General features: G+C 42.3%; 1 protein-coding gene across 1 annotated transcript; it reads right to left on the bottom strand.

The window, feature by feature from the left end:
- Positions 1-965: 965 nt before the first annotated feature.
- On the bottom strand, positions 966-17,999 carry XKR7 (XK related 7). The gene is made up of 3 exons (XM_073580769.1): positions 17,424-17,999; positions 12,203-12,402; positions 966-9,372 (listed from the first exon to the last, which is right to left on the bottom strand). The coding sequence occupies exons 1-3, from the start codon at positions 17,759-17,761 to the stop codon at positions 8,420-8,422; spliced, it is 1,491 nt and encodes a 496-aa protein (XP_073436870.1). The 5' UTR covers positions 17,762-17,999; the 3' UTR covers positions 966-8,419.
- Between the last annotated feature and the right edge of the window lie 7,256 nt (positions 18,000-25,255).

Below are 25,255 nucleotides of genomic sequence, written 5' to 3'. Positions count from 1 at the left end.
TAAAGGTTGTGCAACCAAGTATTAGGCTGAGGGTGCCAATACTTTTGTCTGGCCCATTTTTGGAGTTTTGTGTGAAATGATCAATGTTTTGCTTTTTGCTTCATTCTCTTTTGTGATTTTTCATTTAAGACAAATTAAATGAAGATAATAATACCAAAGAATTTGTGTTTGCAATCATTTTCAGGAAGAAACTGAGTATTATGACAGAATTGCAGGGGTGTCAATACTTTTGGCCACAACTGTATATCTGATAAATATATATATATATATATATATATATATATATATATATATATATACACACACACACACACACACACACACACACACACACACACAGCAAAAAACAGGTCGACAGCACATAAATTAAAAAAAGATGAACTTTAATGCCCAATGGTAGCATGGTGACGTTTCGGATATGAAATTCTGTCTCAAACTTGAGTTCATATTTTTTGAGTTTATGTGCTGTCTCCCCGTTTTTTGCTTCGTATCCAAAGGAGCCAATCGATTGCTGGTTGAGGAAGCGTGCACACTAGTAAGGTATATATATATATATATATATATATATATTATACACACATATATACACACACACAGATTGGCCACGAACATTCAACGTAACTCTGATCCAAATTGTTTTTAGAATGTGTGTGTATATATGTGCATATTTATATATATATATATATATATATATATATATATATATATATATATATATATATATATATATATATATATATACACACATACATACATACACACACATATAGATACACATTAAAAAAACTATTTGGATCAGTCAGATTTACGTTGAATGTTCGTGGCCAATCTGCAAATGAAATGGAAATGGACTGGGCAGCATTATGATTTTGCTATGGCAGCCTCCCACCCCTGGCTGGATCCAATAACTTTCTAGATGAATATTCTTCCATTCTTATGTACCGTAATTAAAAACAGTAGACAAGTTACTGAAATTACGTTTATTTCATGTAGCACCAAATGAAAAATATACAAAAATTGGTGTTTACAAAAAAAGATTCCTAGAATCCTGATTTTGCCCCCAATGAAAGGGATTTTTGTGCACGTTGGGGGGTGGATCTGTGACAATTTTGTGCGATACAGGACTCCAGGCACTGGAATAAACAAATGACATACAATCAGCAGCTTATAGTAAATGACGTCCACCCCAATCAGCGAGGCAACCAATCACAGGCCTACGTAGAGGTGGAATTTGTCAGTACAGGGAGCTTCATTGTACTTCTGAGTCATACAGGAGCGGATACATTGATGAGGCGCTCCATGTACAGAGGAGTTCAGGCTATATCCATTGCTTGACACACCAGGGATATTACAACTCAACACCTTCCATCATCTCTGGGTAATAACAGTCCAACATCTCCAGTTACACTCTATGATATCAATGTGCTTATCTGCAATGTGCATACAATCAGCAGAAGCAACACCCAGGGCAGATCCCAAATAATCTCTACAAAAAACTACTGCCCAAGTGGTAGGTTCATCAATGTACATGGCAACCAATAGTTAAAGGGCTATTCCAGTCAGATACGGAAACTGTTTTGCCTACTTAGCCTGATATTCTTGCATATTGAGGGCACTATTATAATGATATTATTTCCATGGTGGCTAGTATTATAATAGTTATATTATTATACATAGGGGTGGTATTAAAGTAGTTACGGTATATTCTTGTACATAGGGGCAGTATTATACTAGTTATATTCTTGTACATAGGGGCAGTATTATACTAGTTATATTCTTGTACATAGGGGAAGTATTATACTAGTTATATTCTTGTACATAGGGGCAGTATTATACTAGTTATATTCTTGTAAATCGGGGCAGTATTATACTAGTTATATTCTTGTAAATCGGGGCAGTATTATACTAGTTATATTCTTGTAAATCGGGGCAGTATTATAGTAATTATATTCTTGTACATAGGGAGCAGTATTATAGTAGTTATATTCTTGTACATAGGGGCCAGTATTATAGTAGTTATATTCTTGTACATAGGGGCCAGTATTATAGTAGTTATATTCTTGTACATAGGGGCAGTATTATAGTAGTTATATTCTTGTACATAGGGGGCAGTATTATAGCAGTTATATTCTTATACATAAGGGGCAGTATTATAGTGGTTATATACTTGTATATAGGATCAGTATTATAGCAGTTATATTCTTGTACATAGGGACAGTATTATAGTAGTTATATTCTTGTACATAGGGGCAGTATTATAGCAGTTATATTCTTGTACATAGGAGACAGTATTATAGTAGTTATATTCTTGTACATAAGGGGCACTATTATAGTAGTGATATTCTTGTACATAGGGGGCAGTATTATAGTAGTTATATTCTTGTACATAAGGGGCAGGATTACAGTAGTTATATGCTTGTACATAGGGGGCAGTGCTATAATAATTACATTTATCTGCACAGAGGGCAGTATTACAATAGTTGCAGTCTTATGGTAGTTATATATCAGTGGCGGTATTATATTAGTTATAGTTTTGTTCATAGAAAGAACAGATTACATTACTTAAAGGGGTTCTCTCAAGATAAGATAGGGTCCCAAAGCTCCTTTGAGTCTCCAGAACCAAAGCTGCCTCTGCTTGCAGTATCAAAGAATGTGCAGTCTGGGCCAGCGACTCAGCTGTGCCACAATCTCAAACTGTTAGGCTGTGTGCCCACGTAGCGTTTAAACGTATCTGCAGCGCTTTTAGACAAGCGATTCTGCTGCAGAAACGCTTAAGAAAAGCATCCAATTGATTTTTAATGAGAAACGCACATGTTGTGGCAATGGTGCGTTTTTAACCACTGCGGAAACGCTTAGCGATTAAAAACGCAGCATGTTCATTAATTTTGCGGAATTGCATGCGATTCCACATACCATCAATTATATTGGCAGAAACGCTTAGGAAAACGCATGCAAAAACGCTTGACAAACGCTTACAAAAGCGTGTCAAAAAACGCATGCGTTTTCCCGGGAGCAGGGTGGGCGATCCTGCTTCAGAATCGCTACGTGGGCACATAGCCTTTAAGCATCAGGAGCGCACCTGCCACCCTTGCAAGCAAAAAGCCAGGAGGAATAGGAATGGTGAGCTCCTGTAGAAAGAGCAGTACACCTCTTTAATGCTGGTGTAGAACAGCTCAGTTTGTCAGGACAATGGCTAAGTGCACATATAAAGTGACAACCACTTGTGGGGAATTGCACAGAACAGTAGTCTCTTCCCTTCCACTGCTCCTCTTAGCAGCTGTTAACTGTTCGTATCAAAGCCGACTGGAAGTGCCCTTTAAAGGTTATTAATAGTCACCAAGAGATTTCAAGACAAAGGCACAAAACTGCAGCCAGGTCACTTTTATACGTCATAGAAATCAAGGGAGACTGTGGGTATCTGCCACCATTTCTAACAGGGTCATTCACTTCAAAATTACGCCATTATATTAAGACTCATCAATTGTAAGCACCGCAGTCAGAACTCACCGCAGTCAGAACTCACCATATATACGGATAAGATTCCCAGGAATATATCAGACACAGGAGATGGGAAAGAGTCAATGATTATTATATGTAAAGCGTCCATTACATTAGCAAACTGGACTAATGCAACAGATCAGCTGGAGATTCAGCAGTCATTCAGAGACTGTTCATATGGAAAAGTGAACATGCGCCCCCAACTCCAGGACTAATCCACAAATGATATTGGGCAATAGGGCAGATGCCTAACTAAACCAATGTGTGCTGCCATCCATGACAAGCACCATAGTAAATGATCAGGGCAACACTTTCCCATCCATATCACATGCAGATTTAATCTGGTGGGACAGAACCCCATAAAGTACTGGAAAGCCAACTAAGCGGTCAAGTATAGGGCAAAGAACCCAACATTAACTGTGAAAGTCATCTTCGGGATGTCCAGATCTGAACCTGAAATGTCCAATGCTATGTATGTTCTGTAATGACAAGGATACTTTCTTCCAGAAACAGCTCCACATCTACTCACAGGTTGTATGTGTCAATTCAGTTAAGCTCCTGTTACTTCAATGAAGCAGTGCCGTTTCTAAAACAAAGCAGCCATGTTTTTTCTAAATTATTTTAGTTTTATGGGGGACACACCAAGATTTTGAACAACCAAGTATCTGGCACCTTACTAATGATAAAGAGCGATGATGTGGAGGTTCTTATGATAGTCAGTGGCTGTAGATGATCCAAATTGGTAGCATGGAGGATGGTTATTGCTCTGAGGAAAGTTGACATTAGCCATAAAATCCTATATCCTTGGAATTCATAAAAGTTGAGGGATTTTAAGTTATGAAGTTATGACATGTTTGGCTAACCTGTACACTGGCATAGTCCTATGTCTACTGATGAACCGCAGGTACCTCAACTGATAAGGAAGATCTCCACCACAAGATGTGGGCACATTTGGAGATGCTGGAGCGGCACAATTAACATGGCAACCCATTGATAGATGATAGATGTGGGAGGTTAACATGGGAAATCCTATATGTGATTCCACGGCAACCTTCCATAAGAAGTCATGAGAGAAGGATCTCCTGTTCAAGGAAATCAATAATGAACCGGGTAACCAAAGCAGATGCCTGCATACAAATAAAAAGGCTTGAAGCCTCCTCAGATATTTAAGTGACTACAAATGGAGAAGGTTCCAGGTGCATTGAAAACGTCAGTGACCCCTATGTCCAGGTGAACGGTGAACTTAATTTGGGGGTCATCTAACCACACAAATCCTAGTACTTTTGAGACAGGGTAGGCAGACATGGCTACTAAGAGTGGATGTTTGAAAGGAACCAACAGATTCCTATACATAATGGGATCTACTGACTGGTGTTGTGTGAGGTGATTGGGTGGAGCTCTACTGTTGGGTTGGTGATCTATGAAATGTATCTTTGGCCTAGACCCTTAATTAACAGCCCTAAAATATTAAGCAAATGTTTTATTTTTTTTTAGCCACTTGGGTATTGCTTTTCCTTATTGCTGATCTACTAACACACAAAGCACAAATTCCTACCAGCAGAGCGTCGCTCCGAATGACTTTTCACCTTCAGAACATTGCATCAGATCGACAGAATTCCCGTAGAAATCGTATACATGTTATTTAAGAAGATTATTGACACTGTCCCCCCTTTTCCCCTTCATGGCTAAAGTATATAAAATCATGATTAGGCTGAATAAATTGACACAGACTATGAACAGTCCACCTCTCCCAATATATAGGCTTGTTTAGTTTATAGATATGATACATGAGGATCCAGTATGTGCCTCCAATCAGGTGTGGTCCAGTCGTGAGCAAAGCAACAGCACATTACACAGCACTGAAGTGGCCACCACCACCCAGCGACACCACGTCATATCTGCTGAGGGGTATTTACAGGACAACTATACACATTACTTCAAATGGCTACAACAAAATGGCTGCCTGATTGTTACCAGCAACATATGAGAAAAGCAATGAAGACGCCACTGATTAACATGAGTGAGTGTCTGAAGATGATGAGCCAGAATGATAAGTACAACCAATGGGAATACAAGGCAGAATGGAGGAGGAAGATGATGTCACTATATCATAGACACAGCTATAGACACAGGCTCCTTCCACTGTAAAAAAACTTTACTTCTAAGGGTTTTTTTTGTCAACTGTACAAATCTGTCTAGTCTTCCCATAAGGAGAACAACTATGATTCATGCACATGAGGCTGTCAAGATGTTCTTGGCTATGCAGCCTACTAGCCAGAATAAATGAAAGCATGTGTTCAATATTTAATGCTACAGTATTTTACATGTTTTTGTATAGGAAAAGATCTAAATAAATTCCAATACTTATCCTGTATATATCCTCAGTTACATCCTGTATTATGCTTCAGAGCTGCACTCCATGTTCTTCTGGTGGAGTCACTGAGTACATACATTACATTACTTATCCTGTACTGATCCTGAGTTACATCCTGTATTATACTCCAGAGCTGCACTCACTATTCTGCTGGTGGAGTCACTGTGTACATACATTACACTACTTATCCTGTACTGAGTCTGGGTTACATAACGTATTATACTCCAGAGCTGCACTCACTATTCTGCTGGTGCAGTCACTGTGTACATACATTACATTACTTATCTGATACTGATCCTAAGTTGTAGCCTGTGTTATACTCCAGAGCTGCACTCACTATTCTGCTGGTGGAGTCACTGTGTACATACATTACGCTACTTATCCTTCACCAATACTCAGCTACATATTGTATTATACTCCAGAGCTGCACTCACTAGTCTCCTGGTGGTGTCACTGTACACAAACATTACATTACTTATGCCCCGTGCATCACCATGAAGCAGTTAGCAGTGTAAGTTCTCCTAAAGCTTGCAGACTGTTTGTAATAATATACTGACGAATAGTGTGTGCAGCTCTGGAGTATAATCATATAGGATCAATACAGGACAAGTAATGTAATGTATGTACACAGTGACTCCACCAGCAGAATAGTGAGTGCAGCTCTGGAGTATATTACAGGATGTAACTCAGGATCAGTACAGGATAAGTAATGTAATGTATGTACACAGTGACTCCACCAGCAGAATAGTGAGTGCAGCTCTGGAGTATAATACAGGATGTAACTCAGGATCAGTACAGGATAAGTAATGTAAATACACAGTGACCACCAGCAGAATATTGAGTGCAGCTCTGGAGTATAATACAGTTTGTAACTCCCGATTAATATAAGTAATGTAATGTATTTACAAAGTACCTTGGACATGAATTTTATTTAAAATATTGTGAGATTTTTTTAAAGTCACTGTGGACCTGGGATCATGTGTGAGCAATATTATATATAGTTTAAATACTGTATATTGCAGTGTATGAACGTTAGATAGATAACCACCATCCCATTTGTCCCATTGTGACCTGTACAGAAACTCTGGGGATTATTAGTCAGTAGCATATATGGCACTGGGCAGAGGTGTAATGTGAAGCTAATTCAAGATTTGTAACGGAGACCAAAACATCTACCATGTGCCATTATAATATTGGTGTCTCCTTATGTGCTGGGGAAATTTTGGCCCTTCAGGCACCAAGGATCATTTGCTACTGCTACCCCTGTACCCACCAGAGCTACTTTCCGTATGCTGGGGAATTGTGTAATATGAAGCAGAGAAGCTGTAGAACTAGTATACCCGTATTATCCAGCTATAGTCCATAAATCCTATTCTTTGCGGCCTTTGCATGATATGATATGAAAAGTCCATGATCACATACTTTACTTCTGCTGCAAACACAACATGTGATCACAGCTGTGATCCCACTGAGACTATATTTCTGCTGCCCTGTGATCCTATACATCGTTGTGTGATGTCCCAACATATGACGCTACTGTATACATCGCTATACTATGTGTGATCTGTGAGGGTGTGAATACATTAGGGACTAATGCGGGGTACATGGTGCCTGTGCTCTACTTTCATTGCCGTTTATGAGATATTAAACACTTAATCTAGTAATAAACTACAATTTTGACAAAAAAGCCTGATGAGAGTTGTAGTTTCAAAACAGCTGAAGCACCAGAAGTTGCAAACCATTGGGTTTACGGGTTGATAATGCCCCTGTGCATTGTAGTTGTAGATAGATAAGGCTCCCCATACTGAACAATCTGGAAGTCCAACTCATGATATATAGGCTTTTGCACCATTAGAGAAACACCACCATACATGCCACCACCATTATATACAATACAGGCAGTCATGTAGGTGTTACTCAAACCTAGCCAGTGTGATTTTTTTTTTCTTTTTCCAGAGCTGAGGTCTTTCCATAAGTCATCAAGTCCTACTGAACCATCCAAGGTACCACCTCTGCCCAGTCTTACCGTCACCCTTCTCCCATGTCCTGATCAGGATCTACGCACAGGCCAGCTTCTTTTATTTTTTTTACCTCTTAAACATCAGCCATACACTTCAGACCTTTGGAAACCTGTGATATGGCATCTTCTATTGACTTGAAAGCCACCTGAAGATCTTGCCAGTCAACTGCTTGTTCTTAAGACATTGTTGACTGGAAAGGTCCTGCCCAGACATTTCTGGAGAGCCTTCATTTGCCTAGTCCTGCTCCAGAATCTCTTCTTACAACATACATACAATACACCAGAGTGTCTTCTGCTCACTGTGTGCACGTAAACCTTCAATACGACACCAAACATTTCACGGCGTGACCTAGAATATTGCAGGATGCCAACCATAGCCACTAGTGGTCTCCTCTTAAGGCCAACTCTTCTGCCACCGGACCCATGCCAGTGTCTCTATTCTCCTCACCCTCTAAGACTTTGAAGAGCATCTCCTCACCATCAGGTGATTCCCGGGCTCTCCTTCACCCTACGTCTTGAGAAGAGGGTCACACTGTGGTTTCATACTCCATAACTTCCTGTGAGGTCCCTAAAGTTCGGTACTGGACACGGGGCGTAGCTGGGGAAGTATATTCCAAGGCCAAAATAGTCTTCCGCAAACGGCGGTCAATAAAATGGGCATCCCAGGCAGGATATTTCTTTCGTGGAAGATCGATACGTATGACAGGCCCTTGCGCGCGGGGAATACGTGTCACAGGGATTGGTGGGACACTAGAACGGACTTGAAAGACAGGAACACAACTATCCCTGTCACCAGGCACCATGTCCCGTTCTTGCTCTGTAGTCCGTGGTAGAGTACGAGGAAGGCTCTCCGTACGTTCCGATTCAGGTACCCTAGAAGTCTCAGCACCTTCTGTGAACACACAACTACTACTTGAGGGGCCAAACATTGGACCATTGGGATGCAGAAGACTGTAGTATATAAGCATGAAGAAGACACCAAGAGCAAAGCTGCAGAGGACCGAGCAAACAATAAGTAGAGCATAGAAGTCACTGAGCATATAATCTGGCCGATAATAATACCACAGAGCGGTGAGGACTGCGTTCTCAGACAGTACAATGATATAGTAGGTGGTCATTCTACAGCGAGTCCGACCCTCACGAACATTGAACCAGCAGAAAATGTAGATGATCCCGAGGACCATGTTATAGATGATCTCCTCCCACCGAGACATGCAGAAGTCTGTCTCCCCTTGGATAATCCAAAAAGTCATGAGACACCAGTGAGTGACAATGAAGATACCAAAGTATAAGTGGAAGACAGAGGCAAAGAGGGAAAAAGCCAAGGCTCGGGCAGCAATGGTGAAGAGATGCCACAGTATTTGCACCACAGCCCCTTTGTAGGACATGGGCATCTTATCGTCCCGGGAATCTCTTAGGACCTTTTGGTAAGAGGCAATCATCCAGGCAAGAGAAAGGAGAGAAGCAGTGGCAGAAAGACCTGAGAAAAGAGACACAATGGAAAACAAAAGAGAGGAATTAGAAGAGAAGAAGTCATCGAAATTTAGAGGAACACTAACATTTTCCATAATACAAATGTAAGCCAACAAACATCTGGGAAGTTGGATGACAACCAATAAGTCGCCACTAAACTTTTTCAGAACCCTGAAAGAGAAAAGTGACTTACTCTACTAGCCCTCGCTCTCTCTCTTTCCCACTGCTGGGTAAGAAAGCAGCTTTCAGATTGTAGGAGTAAGAATATGTGAACACGGGGAGAACATACAAGTTCCATGCAGATGGCTCCAATAAAACATATGGCCCCAACCACCCTGCAGGTACACAGCGCCAGGGGAATTGTAGCATTTTTTAAAGAGAAAGGCTTATCTTAAAGTTCTAAAACCCACTGTCAAAAATATGTGATCCTGTCTTCTAACCAGTATGGTTGGCCATTTAGGTTACACACATTGAGAACAAATAAATTTAGCATATGACATAAAACCATAAAAACTTAATATATTAACAATAACATTAGTTTAGAATGATTATTCTAAAATTTATGACCACCGATGATGTGACAATCGCTTACAGAGTAAAGCTATATTTGCACATCTGTGTCAATGTTACCATCAAAGCAAAACGGAATTATTTTTTTTTTCTCAATTGTCATCCTATTTGCATCTTTTTTATTCTCATCCCTTCATTTTAACTGAAGCAGGTAGGCTGTCTGAACCTTTTTATCCATTGACGCCTAGCAATGTATGAGTTAAAAATGGATGAAACGTGGATGGAAAACTGAAGTGCTAAGTCTGTCTTCCTAGTTTCATCCGTTTTACACGAATCCTCATAGACGTGAAAGAGGTTGTCACCCAACTGGAAAAAAATTTTTAAAATTAAGTAATAATCATTCCGATGCTGATTCTCACGCGAACCCTGTAGACAATCATTGTCTGGTATTAGGCTGCTGCGCGTTCCCTTCCTTTGTCCGAACGTTGGAAAGTAGTGAAAGCGCAACAGCGTCATGTGGCTTAACAATCTAATGCGAGTCCCAAGAGACCCGATGCAGACTTAGCTGCAACGACAACGGTATGGGAGGTAAGAATTTTTTTCTTTTTATTTTTTAATGGGGTCAATACCATGAATTGGATAACCCCTTCACACAGACACAGACCTCTTTTTAAAACTGTGTGTGTGGATCAGTGGAACTCAATGGATCCATGTGGCGTCAAAGTAAAAAACAACAGTACTAGGACATGTCACTCGGATGTGTGAATGTAGCCTAAATATTGCCTGCCTTTAGTTGCAGAACTTAAAATAGGGTCCTAAACATCTGGAAGAAATTTGAGCACAGGGACTGTTCATTTAGATCTTTTTAGATTGGGGTTTCTTCATCACAGCAGTTGAACAAAGGCTTGAGTGCTCAATGCCAGGTGTCTGCTAGGGAAATGTAAAGCCACCACAAATAGTCTGTGGGAAAAGTGTAACACATTCACTAGGGACATGAATTACATTTCACCATGTAGTAGTCTGGTGGAGGATTCTCTTTTTGGCAGATGTCAAAAGGACATCTCCTACCACAATGATTGAGACCAACTATAGAGTCCAGTGGCGGAGGAACAATAATCTGCTGATGCTAGTCTTCACAATTTAAGTCCATTGTTTAGGAAAGTTCATGCTCCAACCACAGTGATCTTCAGGGGTCACATAATTTCGGCCATGTACTGATCAATCTTTCATCCATCATTTATTATTTCCACATTTATACAAGTAACAAACATCACGACCAAGTGACGACCCATGGAGAACAAATAGGTCACAGTGAGGAGGGGTAAGCGGGCGACACAGGACTTCCTGAAAAGAGAGAGTCTCGCTCCTCTCACCGCCACCTCCATAGCAGCGCCTCCAACTGACTGCAGTAAATTATTGATTCCCAGACAATAAAGGTCAGTTATGTAAGAGATCAGCGCCCGGCTACCGCTGCCATCGCTCATATCTGAATGCGCTGCACAATCGGAGTCAGGTTCTTCTCCAGAAAATTCCAACCTACAAGGCTCAGAATGCTCAGCAGATGGATAAGTACATAAGTCATGCATTGGGGCAAGTGCATCAATATATCTACATATTACACCGAGGAGTCTATACGGAGCATGATCTAGAGCAGGGGTGGGCAATTAATCTTGCCATGGGGCCACATTAGAAATTGGGATGGTGTCAGAGGGCAGCACTAATATAATTAACTCAGTTGTACCCAATACTATATATATATATATATCATATATAGTATACATATGCTATCTTTTCATAAACAAACAGTATGTTAAACAATGCAAAGATTTACAATACAATGAAAATATGGAGGACCTAATTATATCTTTATTTAATCTAAAGTAATTGATGCTAGCCTTACGTTGCACCACAGTGTCACTGGTCTGCTTGCAGCAGTATAGATCACACCACGCCCGCACGTTTTAGCACAGAGTTGGAGGCGTGGTGTGATGTATACTGCTGCAAGCAGACGCCACCAACGGCATCTACGCAGCCCTCTCTCAGACCACGCCCCCCTCCAGCCTCGACCAGTCAGCGCCGCAGGTCTGGGGTGTGGGCGGTGCGCTGGAGGCAATGTTTCTGCACCGCTCACAGGTGGTCGGGGTCCGCTCCGCTCACCGCCGCGTCTGCTGGGACTCCTCTGCTTCCTGCTTTCCTCATGAATGATTCATGAGGAAAGCAGGAACCAGAGAAGTCACGGACCCCTCCGAGGGCCGGTTACAGGCAGTGGGCCGCCCCTTGCCCAGGTCTGATCTAGAGGATGGTATAGATAAGAAAACAGCGCTCACCCTGTAAAGGCTCCACGTGGCCTTGCTGCACCATGATGCAGAGCTGCAGCACCAGCTGGGGGGCGCTCTTTAGAAATGTCTCCAGCAGGCGCAGCATGCTGATATCTGCACTCTCAAACATCATTCGCCAGTAGAAATGGCGGCTCTGCTGCTCCGAATGCCAGCGGCTCTGCAGGCCCAGATACAGCGCTCGCAGGTACCTGACAAGAGAAAAGGGACACGGTGACCTGTATACTACATGTGGTATATACTAATAGTACACTGACTGTATATTACATGTGGTATATACTAATAGTACACTGACTGTATATTACATGTGGTATATACTAATAGTACACTGACTGTATATTACATGTGGTATATACTAATAGTACACTGACTGTATATTACATGTGGTATATACTAATAGTACACTGACTGTATATTACATGTGGTATATACTAATAGTACACTGACTGTATATTACATGTGGTATATACTAATAGTACACTGACATGTATATTACATGTGGTATATACTAATAGTACACTGACTGTATATTACATGTGGTATATACTAATAGTACAGTGACATGTATATTACATGTGGTATATACTAATAGTACACTGACTGTATATTACATGTGGTATATACTAATAGTACAGTGACATGTATATTACATGTGGTATATACCAATAATACACAGTGACTGTATATTACATGTGGTATATACTAATAGTACAGTGACATGTATATTACATGTGGTATATACCAATAATACACTGACTGTATATTACATGTGGTATATACTAACAGTACACAGTGACTATTACACATGGTATATACTAATAGTACAGTGACTGTATATTACATGATATATACTAATAGTACCCAGTAACCTGTAAATTACATGTGGTATATACCGATAGTACAGTTACTGTTTATTACATGTGGTATATACTAACATTACACAGTAACTGTATATTACATGTGGTATATACTAGCAGTATACAGTGACTATATTACATATGGTATATACTAATAGTACAGTGACTGTATATTACATGATATATACTAATAGTACCCAGTAACCTGTATATTACATGTGGTATATACTAACAGTACACAGTGACTATATTACATATGGTATATACTAATAGTACAGTGACTGTATATTACATGATATATACTAATAGTACCCAGTAACCTGTATATTACATGTGGTATATACTAACAGTACACAGTGACTATATTACATATGGTATATACTAATAGTACAGTGACTGTATATTACATGATATATACTAATAGTACCCAGAAACCTGTAAATTACATGTGGTATATACCAATAGTACAGTGACTGCATACTAATAGTACACAGTGACCGCATATTACATGTGATATATACTAATAGTATCTAGTGACTGTATACTACACATGGTATATACTAATAGTACCATGACTGTATATTACACATGGCATATACTAATAGTACAGGGACTGTATATTACATGTGGTATATACTAATAGTACACAGTAACTGTATATTACATGTGGTATATACTAATAGTACACAGTAACTGTATATTACATGTGGTATATACTAATAGTAAACAGTGACTGCATATTACATGTGATATATACTAATAGTATCCAGTGGCTGTATATTACACATGGTATATACTAATAGTACCATGACTCTATATTACACATGGTATATACTAAAAGTACAGTGACTGTATATTACATGTTGTATATACTAATAGCACACAGTGACTGTATATTACACATGGTATATACTAGTAGTACACAGTGACTGTATATTACATGTGGCATATACTAATAGTACAGTCACCAGTATATTACATGTTGTATATAATAGTACAGCAACTGTATATTATATGTGATATATACTAATAGTAGTGACTGTATATTACATGTGATATATACTAATAGTACAGCCACCTGTCTATTACATGTGATATATACTAATAGTACAGTGACTGTATATTACATGTGGTATATAATAATAGTATAGTGACTGTATATTACATGTGGTATATACCGATGTTACACAGTGACCTGTATATTGCACCAGATGGTGATGTAGCAGAGTGGGTTGTGTGTTGTAGCAGCATACGGAGCATTGTGAATATCTATTATCCATAGCAACTAGCAATCATTATTACTCTCATATTTGGAGTTCCCGTAAAAACATAATGAACCCAATAATAAGGGAGATGTTGCAATCAGACAAGTCACCAGTAACCATCAGTATAAGAGACCAGTGACAGTACCCAGTATTACCAGTATGTGACCAGTGTACAAGTAACAACCAATATAAATGCTTCATGTACACAGTTATCTCCACCATCAGCAATTCCCACAATGACTGGATATTCCCAGTGAGACCAGTGCTGTCCAGTGTAACCAGTAATACTTGCACCCACTAGTGATTGGTCATCCCAGTTGTGATCTGTACCCAGTATAACCAATGTTTTTTTGATTGCAACCAGTGATACCCACATGGATACCTCAAGTAATGTCTATTAATTCAGCTGTACATAGCGTGACGAGCATTCCCCAACAAGATCAGCTTTACCCAGTAAGACCAGTGATGCCCAGTGTGATCTATTGGACCAAGTTTGACCAGAGATGCCCAGTTTTATCTGGTTTACTCAGATTGAATAGTGATGCCACAGCATAATCTATTGTGCCCAGTAGAACGAATGACCCTCACTGTGATCTGCTGTACCTGGTATTACCAGTGATTTCCAGTGTTATCCCTTATGCCCAGCATGACCAGAGATGCTAATGTACAACCACTGACAACCCCAGTGAGGGTCATAGTGATCTCTTATACCCAGTGATGACACAAGCGATGCCCAATGTGACCAGTAATTCTCCCAGTGTGGCCAGTGATTCTCCCAGTGAGACCAGTGATGATCCCAGTATCACCAGTGATCCCCAGTGATGATCCCAATGTGACTAGTGATGGTCCCAGTATGACCTGTAATTCCCACAGAGTGACCAAGGATGATCCCAGTATGACTCCAGTATGACCAGTGATGATCCCAGGGTGACCATTGATGGTGTCAGTGTGACCAGTAATTCTTCCAGTATTACCATTGATGACTCCAGTGCGACCAGTAATTCTCCCACTATGACCAGTTTTGATCCCAGTGTGACCAGTAAGTCTATGTGCACACGCTGCGGATTTGTATCTGCGGAACCGCAGGTAAAACCACAGGTAAAATGACCTGCAGTTTATCTGCGGATTGGCCAGCGGTTTATCACCTCTACAATCCGCAGAATCGAAGTGACATGTCAGTTCTTTCTGCGGATTCAAAACCGCAGCTTTTCCGCAGTTAAAAATCCGCAGCATGTGCACAGCAGAATGCAAATCACATAACATGCTACTGTACACTGTCTGCAGAACTGCTGCAAATCCGCAGCAAAAACCGCAGCGTGTGCACATAGCCTTATTCTCCCAGTGTGACCAGTAATTCCCCCTCCGTACACTGCCCCCAATACCACACGTGCCAGGCACATAGGGGGGCTCACTGACTACTGTAATATAGGGGGCACACAGATTATAAGGTTATACAGGAGGCACAGTATACCAGTGATGACCCCAGTGTGACCAGTGATGACCCCAGTGTGACCAGTGATGACCCCAGTGTGACCAGTGATGACCCCAGTGTAACCAGTGATTCTCCCAGTGTGACCAGTGATGACCCCAGTATAACCAGTGATGACCCCAGTGTAACCAGTGATGACCCCAGTGTAACCAGTGATGACCCCAGTGTAACCAGTGATGACCCCAGTGTAACCAGTGATGACCCCAGTGTGACCAGTGATGACCCCAGTGTGACCAGTGATGACCCCAGTGTGACCAGTGATGACCCCAGTGTGACCAGTAATTCCCCCTCCGTACACTGCCCCCAATACCACACGTGCCAGGCACATAGGGGGGCTCACTGACTACTGTAATATAGGGGGCACACAGATTATAAGGTTATACAGGAGGCACAGTATACCAGTGATGACCCCAGTGTGGCCAGTGATGACCCCAGTGTGGCCAGTGATTCTCCCAGTGTGGCCAGTGATGACCCCAGTATAACCAGTGATGACCCCAGTGTGGCCAGTGATGACCCCAGTGTGGCCAGTGATGACCCCAGTGTGGCCAGTGATGACCCCAGTGTGGCCAGTGATGACCCCAGTGTAACCAGTGATGACCCCAGTGTGACCAGTGATGACCCCAGTGTGACCAGTGATGACCCCAGTGTGACCAGTGATGACCCCAGTGTGACCAGTAATTCCCCCTCCGTACACTGCCCCCAATACCACACGTGCCAGGCACATAGGGGGGCTCACTGACTACTGTAATATAGGGGGCACACAGATTATAAGGTTATACAGGAGGCACAGTATACCAGTGATGACCCCAGTGTGGCCAGTGATGACCCCAGTGTGGCCAGTGATGACCCCAGTATAACCAGTGATTCCCCCAGTGTGGCCAGTGATGACCCCAGTGTGACCAGTGATGACCCCAGTGTGACCAGTGATGACCCCAGTGTGACCAGTGATGACCCCAGTGTGACCAGTGATGACCCCAGTGTAACCAGTGATGACCCCAGTATAACCAGTGATGACCCCAGTATAACCAGTGATGACCCCAGTGTGACCAGTGATGACCCCAGTGTGACCAGTGATGACCCCAGTGTGGCCAGTGATGACCCCAGTGTGGCCAGTGATGACCCCAGTGTGGCCAGTGATGACCCCAGTGTGGCCAGTGATGACCCCAGTGTGGCCAGTGATGACCCCAGTGTAACCAGTGATGACCCCAGTGTGGCCAGTGATGACCCCAGTGTGGCCAGTGATGACCCCAGTGTGGCCAGTGATGACCCCAGTGTGGCCAGTGATGATCCCAGTATAACCAGTGATTCTCCCAGTGTGGCCAGTGATGACCACAGTGTAACCAGTGATTCTCCCAGTGTGACCAGTGATGACCCCAGTGTGGCCAGTGATGACCCCAGTATAACCAGTGATTCTCCCAGTGTGACCAGTGATGACCCCAGTATAACCAGTGATGACCCCAGTGTAACCAGTGATTCTCCCAGTGTGACCAGTGGTGACCCCAGTATAACCAGTGATTCTCCCAGTGTGGCCAGTGATGACCCCAGTGTGACCAGTGATGACCCCAGTGTGACCAGTGATGACCCCAGTTTCACCCTCTCACCTCCACACCTGTCCGAGCTGCAGCAGGTGGATGGAGCCCTGCACGAACCAGGCGCAGAGGCGGCAGCAGGGGCGGGTGGCGGCCGGTGAGGAGCCCCTGTCGGTGACCGCCCAGCTGAAGCTCAGGCTCTGGGTGAGCAGGGAGGGCAGCAGCACCAGCAGCACCGTGGGCCAGAAGCAGTTGAGCCGGTGCCGCTGCAGGTAATCCGCCGCCAGCCACAGGTCCGATGCTCCGTCCGAGAAGAAGACGAGCAGGGCGGCCACCACCCACAGCCCGTCCCGGAGAGAGTACCGAGGGCACCGGGGAGCCACCCGGGTACCGTCCGACTCTGCCGCCATGATGGGAGGAGCCGACTTCCGGGGACACACCCGGGGCTGACTAAACCGCTACCGGAGGGCGACACATCCATCCACCGGAGGAGGGGGCATCACCACCAGGCACAGTGACCGGCAGCCCTCGCTACCCAGTGCAGGACGCTCAGGCTCCTCCCGGGGCGCCGGTATCGGGGGCAGCCGCCGTCATGTGACCGTTACACGGAATCCGAGCATTGCAACAATGTATCACAATGTATCTGTCTATGGCCCCGCCCCCGACATTAACCCCCTCCAGCCCTCTACCCAGTCATAACCCCGCCGTCCTTGCACATGGTGTAATCTGCCCGCCAACCCCCTCCAGAGCCCCCACAGCCCCGAGCCCTCATCAGCCGTGTAACGTGCGGACCGAGCGCTGTCCGCGGTGCTGAGCGCGAAACACAGAGCCATGGCGGACCCTCCGGACACTGCCCCTCATACCACACGTGCAGGGCACACAGGGGGGCTCACTGACTACTGTCATATAGGGGGGCACACTGACTATACAGTAATACAGGGGCACAGTATACAGTAATATAGGGGGACAGTATACAGTAATATAGGGGGAAAGCATACAGTAATATAGGGGGACAGTATACAGTAATATAGGGAGACAGTATACAGTAATATAGGGGGACAGTATACAGTAATACAGGGGGACAGTATACAGTAATATAGGGGGACAGTATACAGTAATATAGGGGGAAAGCATACAGTAATATAGGGGGACAGTATACAGTAATATAGGGGGACAGTATACAGTAATATAGGGGGACAGTATACAGTAATATAGGGAGACAGTATACAGTAATACAGGGGGACAGTATACAGTAATATAGGGGGACAGTATACAGTAATATAGGGGGACAGTATACAGTAATACAGGGGGACAGTATACAGTAATACAGGGGCACAGTATACAGTAATATAGGGGGACAGTATACAGTAATACAGGGAGACAGTAATACAGGGGGACAGTATACAGTAATATAGGGGGACAGTATACAGTAATACAGGGGCACAGTATACAGTAATATAGGGGGACAGTATACAGTAATATAGGGGGACAGTATACAGTAATACAGGGGGACAGTATACAGTAATATAGGGGGACAGTATACAGTAATACAGGGGCACAGTATACAGTAATATAGGGGGACAGTATACAGTAATATAGAGGGACAGTATACAGTAATACAGGGGCACAGTATACAGTAATATAGGGGGACAGTATACAGTAATATAGGGGGAAAGCATACAGTAATATAGGGGGACAGTATACAGTAATATAGGGGGACAGTATACAGTAATATAGGGGGACAGTATACAGTAATACAGGGGCACAGTATACAGTAATATAGGGGGAAAGCATACAGTAATATAGGGGGACAGTATACAGTAATATAGGGGGACAGTATACAGTAATATAGGGGGACAGTATACAGTAATATAGAGGGCACAGTATACAGTAATATAGGGGACAGTATACAGTAATATAGGGGGACAGTATACAGTAATATAGGGGGACAGTATACAGTAATATAGGGGGACAGTATACAGTAATACAGGGGGACAGTATACAGTAATATAGGGGGACAGTATACAGTAATACAGGGGGACAGTATACAATAATATAGGGGGACAGTATACAGTAATACAGGGGCACAGTATACAGTAATATAGGGGGACAGTATACAGTAATATAGGGGGCTAGTATACAGTAATATAGGGGGACAGTATACAGTAATATAGGGGGAAAGCATACAGTAATATAGGGGGACAGTATACAGTAATATAGGGGGACAGTATACAGTAATACAGGGGGACAGTATACAGTAATATAGGGGGACAGTATACAGTAATACAGGGGCACAGTATACAGTAATATAGGGGGACAGTATACAGCAATATAGGGGGACAGTATACAGTAATATAGGGGGACAGTATACAGTAATATAGGGGGACAGTATACAGCAATATAGGGGGACAGTATACAGTAATATAGGGGGCTAGTATACAGTAATATAGGGGGACAGTATACAGTAATACAGGGGGACAGTATACAGTAATACAGGGGCACAGTATACAGCAATATAGGGGGACAGTATACAGCAATATAGGGGGACAGTATACAGCAATATAGGGGGACAGTATACAGCAATATAGGGGGACAGTATACAGTAATATAGGGGGATAGTATACAGTAATACAGGGGCACAGTATACAGTAATATAGGGGACAGTATACAGTAATATAGGGGGCACAGTATACAGTAATACAGGGGGACAGTATACAGTAATATAGGGGGACAGTATACAGTAATATAGGGGGACAGTATACAGTAACATAGGGGCACAGCATACAGTAATATAGGGGGCACAGTATACAGTAATACAGGGGGACAGTATACAGTAATATAGGGGGACAGTATACAGTAATATAGGGGGACAGTATACAGTAATACAGGGGCACAGTATACAGTAATATAGGGGGCACAGCATACAGTAACATAGGTAGACAGTATACAGCAATATAGGGGGACAGTATACAGTAATACAGGGGCACAGTATACAGTAATATAGGGGGCACAGCATACAGTAACATAGGTAGACAGTATACAGTAATATAGCGGGACAGTATACAGTAATATAGAGGGACAGTATACAGTAATATAGGGGGGCAGTATACAGTAATATAGGGGGACAGTATACAGTAATATAGAGGACACAGTATACAGTAATATAGGGGGACAGTGTACAGTAATATAGGGGGACAGTATACAGTAATATAGGGGGACAGCATACAGTGATATAGGGGGACAGTATACAGTAATATAGGGGGACACAGTATACAGTAATATAGGGGGACAGTGTACAGTAATATAGGGGGACAGTATACAGTAATATAGGGGGACAGCATACAGTGATATAGGGGGACAGTATACAGTAATATAGGGGGACACAGTATACAGTAATATAGGGGGACAGTATACAGTAATATAGGGGGACAGTATACAGTAATACAGGGGGACAGTATACAGTAATATAGGGGGACAGTATACAGTAATACAGGGGCACAGTATACAGTAATATAGGGGGACAGTATACAGCAATATAGGGGGACAGTATACAGCAATATAGGGGGACAGTATACAGTAATATAGGGGGACAGTATGCAGCAATATAGGGGGACAGTATACAGTAATATAGGGGGCTAGTATACAGTAATATAGGGGGACAGTATACAGTAATATAGGGGGACAGTATACAGTAATACAGGGGCACAGTATACAGTAATATAGGGGGACAGTATACAGCAATATAGGGGGACAGTATACAGCAATATAGGGGGACAGTATACAGCAATATAGGGGGACAGTATACAGTAATATAGGGGGATAGTATACAGTAATATAGGGGGACAGCATACAGTAATATATGGGGACAGTATACAGTAATACAGGGGCACAGTATACAGTAATATAGGGGGACAGTATACAGTAATATAGGGGGCACAGTATACAGTAATACAGGGGGACAGTATACAGTAATATAGGGGGACAGTATACAGTAATACAGGGGCACAGTATACAGTAACATAGGGGCACAGCATACAGTAATATAGGGGGCACAGTATACAGTAATACAGGGGGACAGTATACAGTAATATAGGGGGACAGTATACAGTAATATAGGGGAACAGTATACAGTAATACAGGGGCACAGTATACAGTAATATAGGGGGCACAGCATACAGTAACATAGGTAGACAGTATACAGTAATATAGGGGGACAGTGTACAGTAATATAGGGGGACAGTATACAGTAATATAGGGGGACAGCATACAGTGATATAGGGGGACAGCATACAGTGATATAGGGGGACAGAGTATACAGTAATATAGGGGGACAGTATACAGTAATATAGGGGGACAGTATACAGTAATATAGGGGGACACAGTATACAGTAATATAGGGGGCACAGTGTACAGTAATATAGGGGGACAGTATACAGTAATATAGAGGGCACAGTATACAGTAATATAGGGGGCACATTATACAGTAATATAGGGGGCACAGTGTACCGTAATATAGGGGGACAGTATACAGTAATATAGGGGGACACAGTATACAGTAATACAGGGGCACAGTGTACAGTAATATAGAGGGCACAGCATACAGTAATATAGGGGGACAGTATACAGTAATATAGGGGGACACAGTATACAGTAATACAGGGCACAGTATACAGTAATATAGGGGGACAGTATACAGTAATATAGAGGGCACATTATACAGTAATATAGGGGGACAGTATACAGTAATATAGGGGGACAGTATACAGTAATATAGGGGGACACAGTATACAATAATATAGGGGGACAGTATACAGAAATATAGGGGGACAGTATACAGTAATATAGGGGGACAGTATACAGTAATATAGGGGGCTAGTATACAGTAATATAGGGGGACAGTATACAGTAATATAGGGGGACAGTATACAGTAATACAGGGGGACAGTATACAATAATATAGGGGGACAGTATACAGTAATACAGGGGCACAGTATACAGTAATATAGGGGGACAGTATACAGTAATATAGGGGGCTAGTATACAGTAATATAGGGGGACAGTATACAGTAATATAGGGGGAAAGCATACAGTAATATAGGGGGACAGTATACAGTAATATAGGGGGACAGTATACAGTAATACAGGGGGACAGTATACAGTAATATAGGGGGACAGTATACAGTAATATAGGGGGACAGTATACAGTAATACAGGGGCACAGTATACAGTAATATAGGGGGACAGTATACAGCAATATAGGGGGACAGTATACAGCAATATAGGGGGACAGTATACAGTAATATAGGGGGACAGTATACAGCAAAATAGGGGGACAGTATACAGCAATATAGGGGGACAGTATACAGTAATATAGGGGGATAGTATACAGTAATACAGGGGCACAGTATACAGTAATATAGGGGACAGTATACAGTAATATAGGGGGCACAGTATACAGTAATACAGGGGGACAGTATACAGTAATATAGGGGGACAGTATACAGTAATATAGGGGGACAGTATACAGTAATATAGGGGGATAGTATACAGTAATACAGGGGCACAGCATACAGTAATATAGGGGCACAGTATACAGTAATACAGGGGGACAGTATACAGTAATATAGGGGGACAGTATACAGTAATATAGGGGGACAGTATACAGTAATACAGGGGCACAGTATACAGTAATATAGGGGGCACAGCATACAGTAACATAGGTAGACAGTATACAGCAATATAGGGGGACAGTATACAGTAATACAGGGGCACAGTATACAGTAATATAGGGGGCACAGCATACAGTAACATAGGTAGACAGTATACAGTAATATAGCGGGACAGTATACAGTAATATAGAGGGACAGTATACAGTAATATAGGGGGGCAGTATACAGTAATATAGGGGGACAGTATACAGTAATATAGAGGACACAGTATACAGTAATATAGGGGGACAGTGTACAGTAATATAGGGGGACAGTATACAGTAATATAGGGGGACAGCATACAGTGATATAGGGGGACAGTATACAGTAATATAGGGGGACACAGTATACAGTAATATAGGGGGACAGTGTACAGTAATATAGGGGACAGTATACAGTAATATAGGGGGACAGCATACAGTGATATAGGGGGACAGTATACAGTAATATAGGGGGACACAGTATACAGTAATATAGGGGGACAGTATACAGTAATATAGGGGGACAGTATACAGTAATACAGGGGGACAGTATACAGTAATATAGGGGGACAGTATACAGTAATACAGGGGCACAGTATACAGTAATATAGGGGGACAGTATACAGCAATATAGGGGGACAGTATACAGCAATATAGGGGGACAGTATACAGTAATATAGGGGGACAGTATACAGTAATATAGGGGGACAGTATACAGCAATATAGGGGGACAATATACAGTAATATAGGGGGACAGTATACAGCAATATAGGGGGACAGTATACAGCAATATAGGGGGACAGTATACAGTAATATAGGGGGACAGTATACAGTAATATAGGGGGACAGTATACAGCAATATAGGGGGACAGTATACAGCAATATAGGGGGACAGTATACAGTAATATAGGGGGATAGTATACAGTAATATAGGGGGACAGTATACAGTAATATAGGGGGACAGTATACAGTAATACAGGGGCACAGTATACAGTAATATAGGGGGCACAGCATACAGTAACATAGGTAGACAGTATACAGTAATACAGGGGGACAGTATACAGTAATATAGGGGGACAGTATACAGTAATACAGGGGCACAGCATACAGTAACATAGGTAGACAGTATACAGTAATATAGCGGGACAGTATACAGTAATATAGAGGAACAGTATACAGTAATATAGGGGGGCAGTATACAGTAATATAGGGGGACAGTATACAGTAATATAGGGGGAAAGCATACAGTAATATAGGGGGACAGTATACAGTAATATAGGGGGACAGTATACAGTAATACAGGGGGACAGTATACAATAATATAGGGGGACAGTATACAGTAATACAGGGGCACAGTATACAGTAATATAGGGGGACAGTATACAGTAATATAGGGGGCTAGTATACAGTAATATAGGGGGACAGTATACAGTAATATAGGGGGAAAGCATACAGTAATATAGGGGGACAGTATACAGTAATATAGGGGGACAGTATACAGTAATACAGGGGGACAGTATACAGTAATATAGGGGGACAGTATACAGTAATATAGGGGGACAGTATACAGTAATACAGGGGCACAGTATACAGTAATATAGGGGGACAGTATACAGCAATATAGGGGGACAGTATACAGCAATATAGGGGGACAGTATACAGTAATATAGGGGGACAGTATACAGCAATATAGGGGGACAGTATACAGTAATATAGGGGGCTAGTATACAGTAATATAGGGGGACAGTATACAGTAATACAGGGGGACAGTATACAGTAATACAGGGGCACAGTATACAGTAATATAGGGGGACAGTATACAGCAATATAGGGGGACAGTATACAGCAATATAGGGGGACAGTATACAACAATATAGGGGGACAGTATACAGTAATATAGGGGGATAGTATACAGTAATACAGGGGCACAGTATACAGTAATATAGGGGACAGTATACAGTAATATAGGGGGCACAGTATACAGTAATACAGGGGGACAGTATACAGTAATATAGGGGGACAGTATACAGTAATATAGGGGGACAGTATACAGTAATACAGGGGCACAGTATACAGTAACATAGGGGCACAGCATACAGTAATATAGGGGGCACAGTATACAGTAATACAGGGGGACAGTATACAGTAATATAGGGGGACAGTATACAGTAATACAGGGGCACAGTATACAGTAATATAGGGGGCACAGCATACA

The sequence above is a fragment of the Dendrobates tinctorius genome, unplaced genomic scaffold, assembly GCF_039654945.1.
Source record: "Dendrobates tinctorius isolate UK_male_01 unplaced genomic scaffold, ASM3965494v1 ptg000065l, whole genome shotgun sequence".
Classification (NCBI taxonomy): Eukaryota; Metazoa; Chordata; class Amphibia; order Anura; family Dendrobatidae; genus Dendrobates; species Dendrobates tinctorius.
This window is presented reverse-complemented; position numbering and strand designations above follow the sequence as displayed.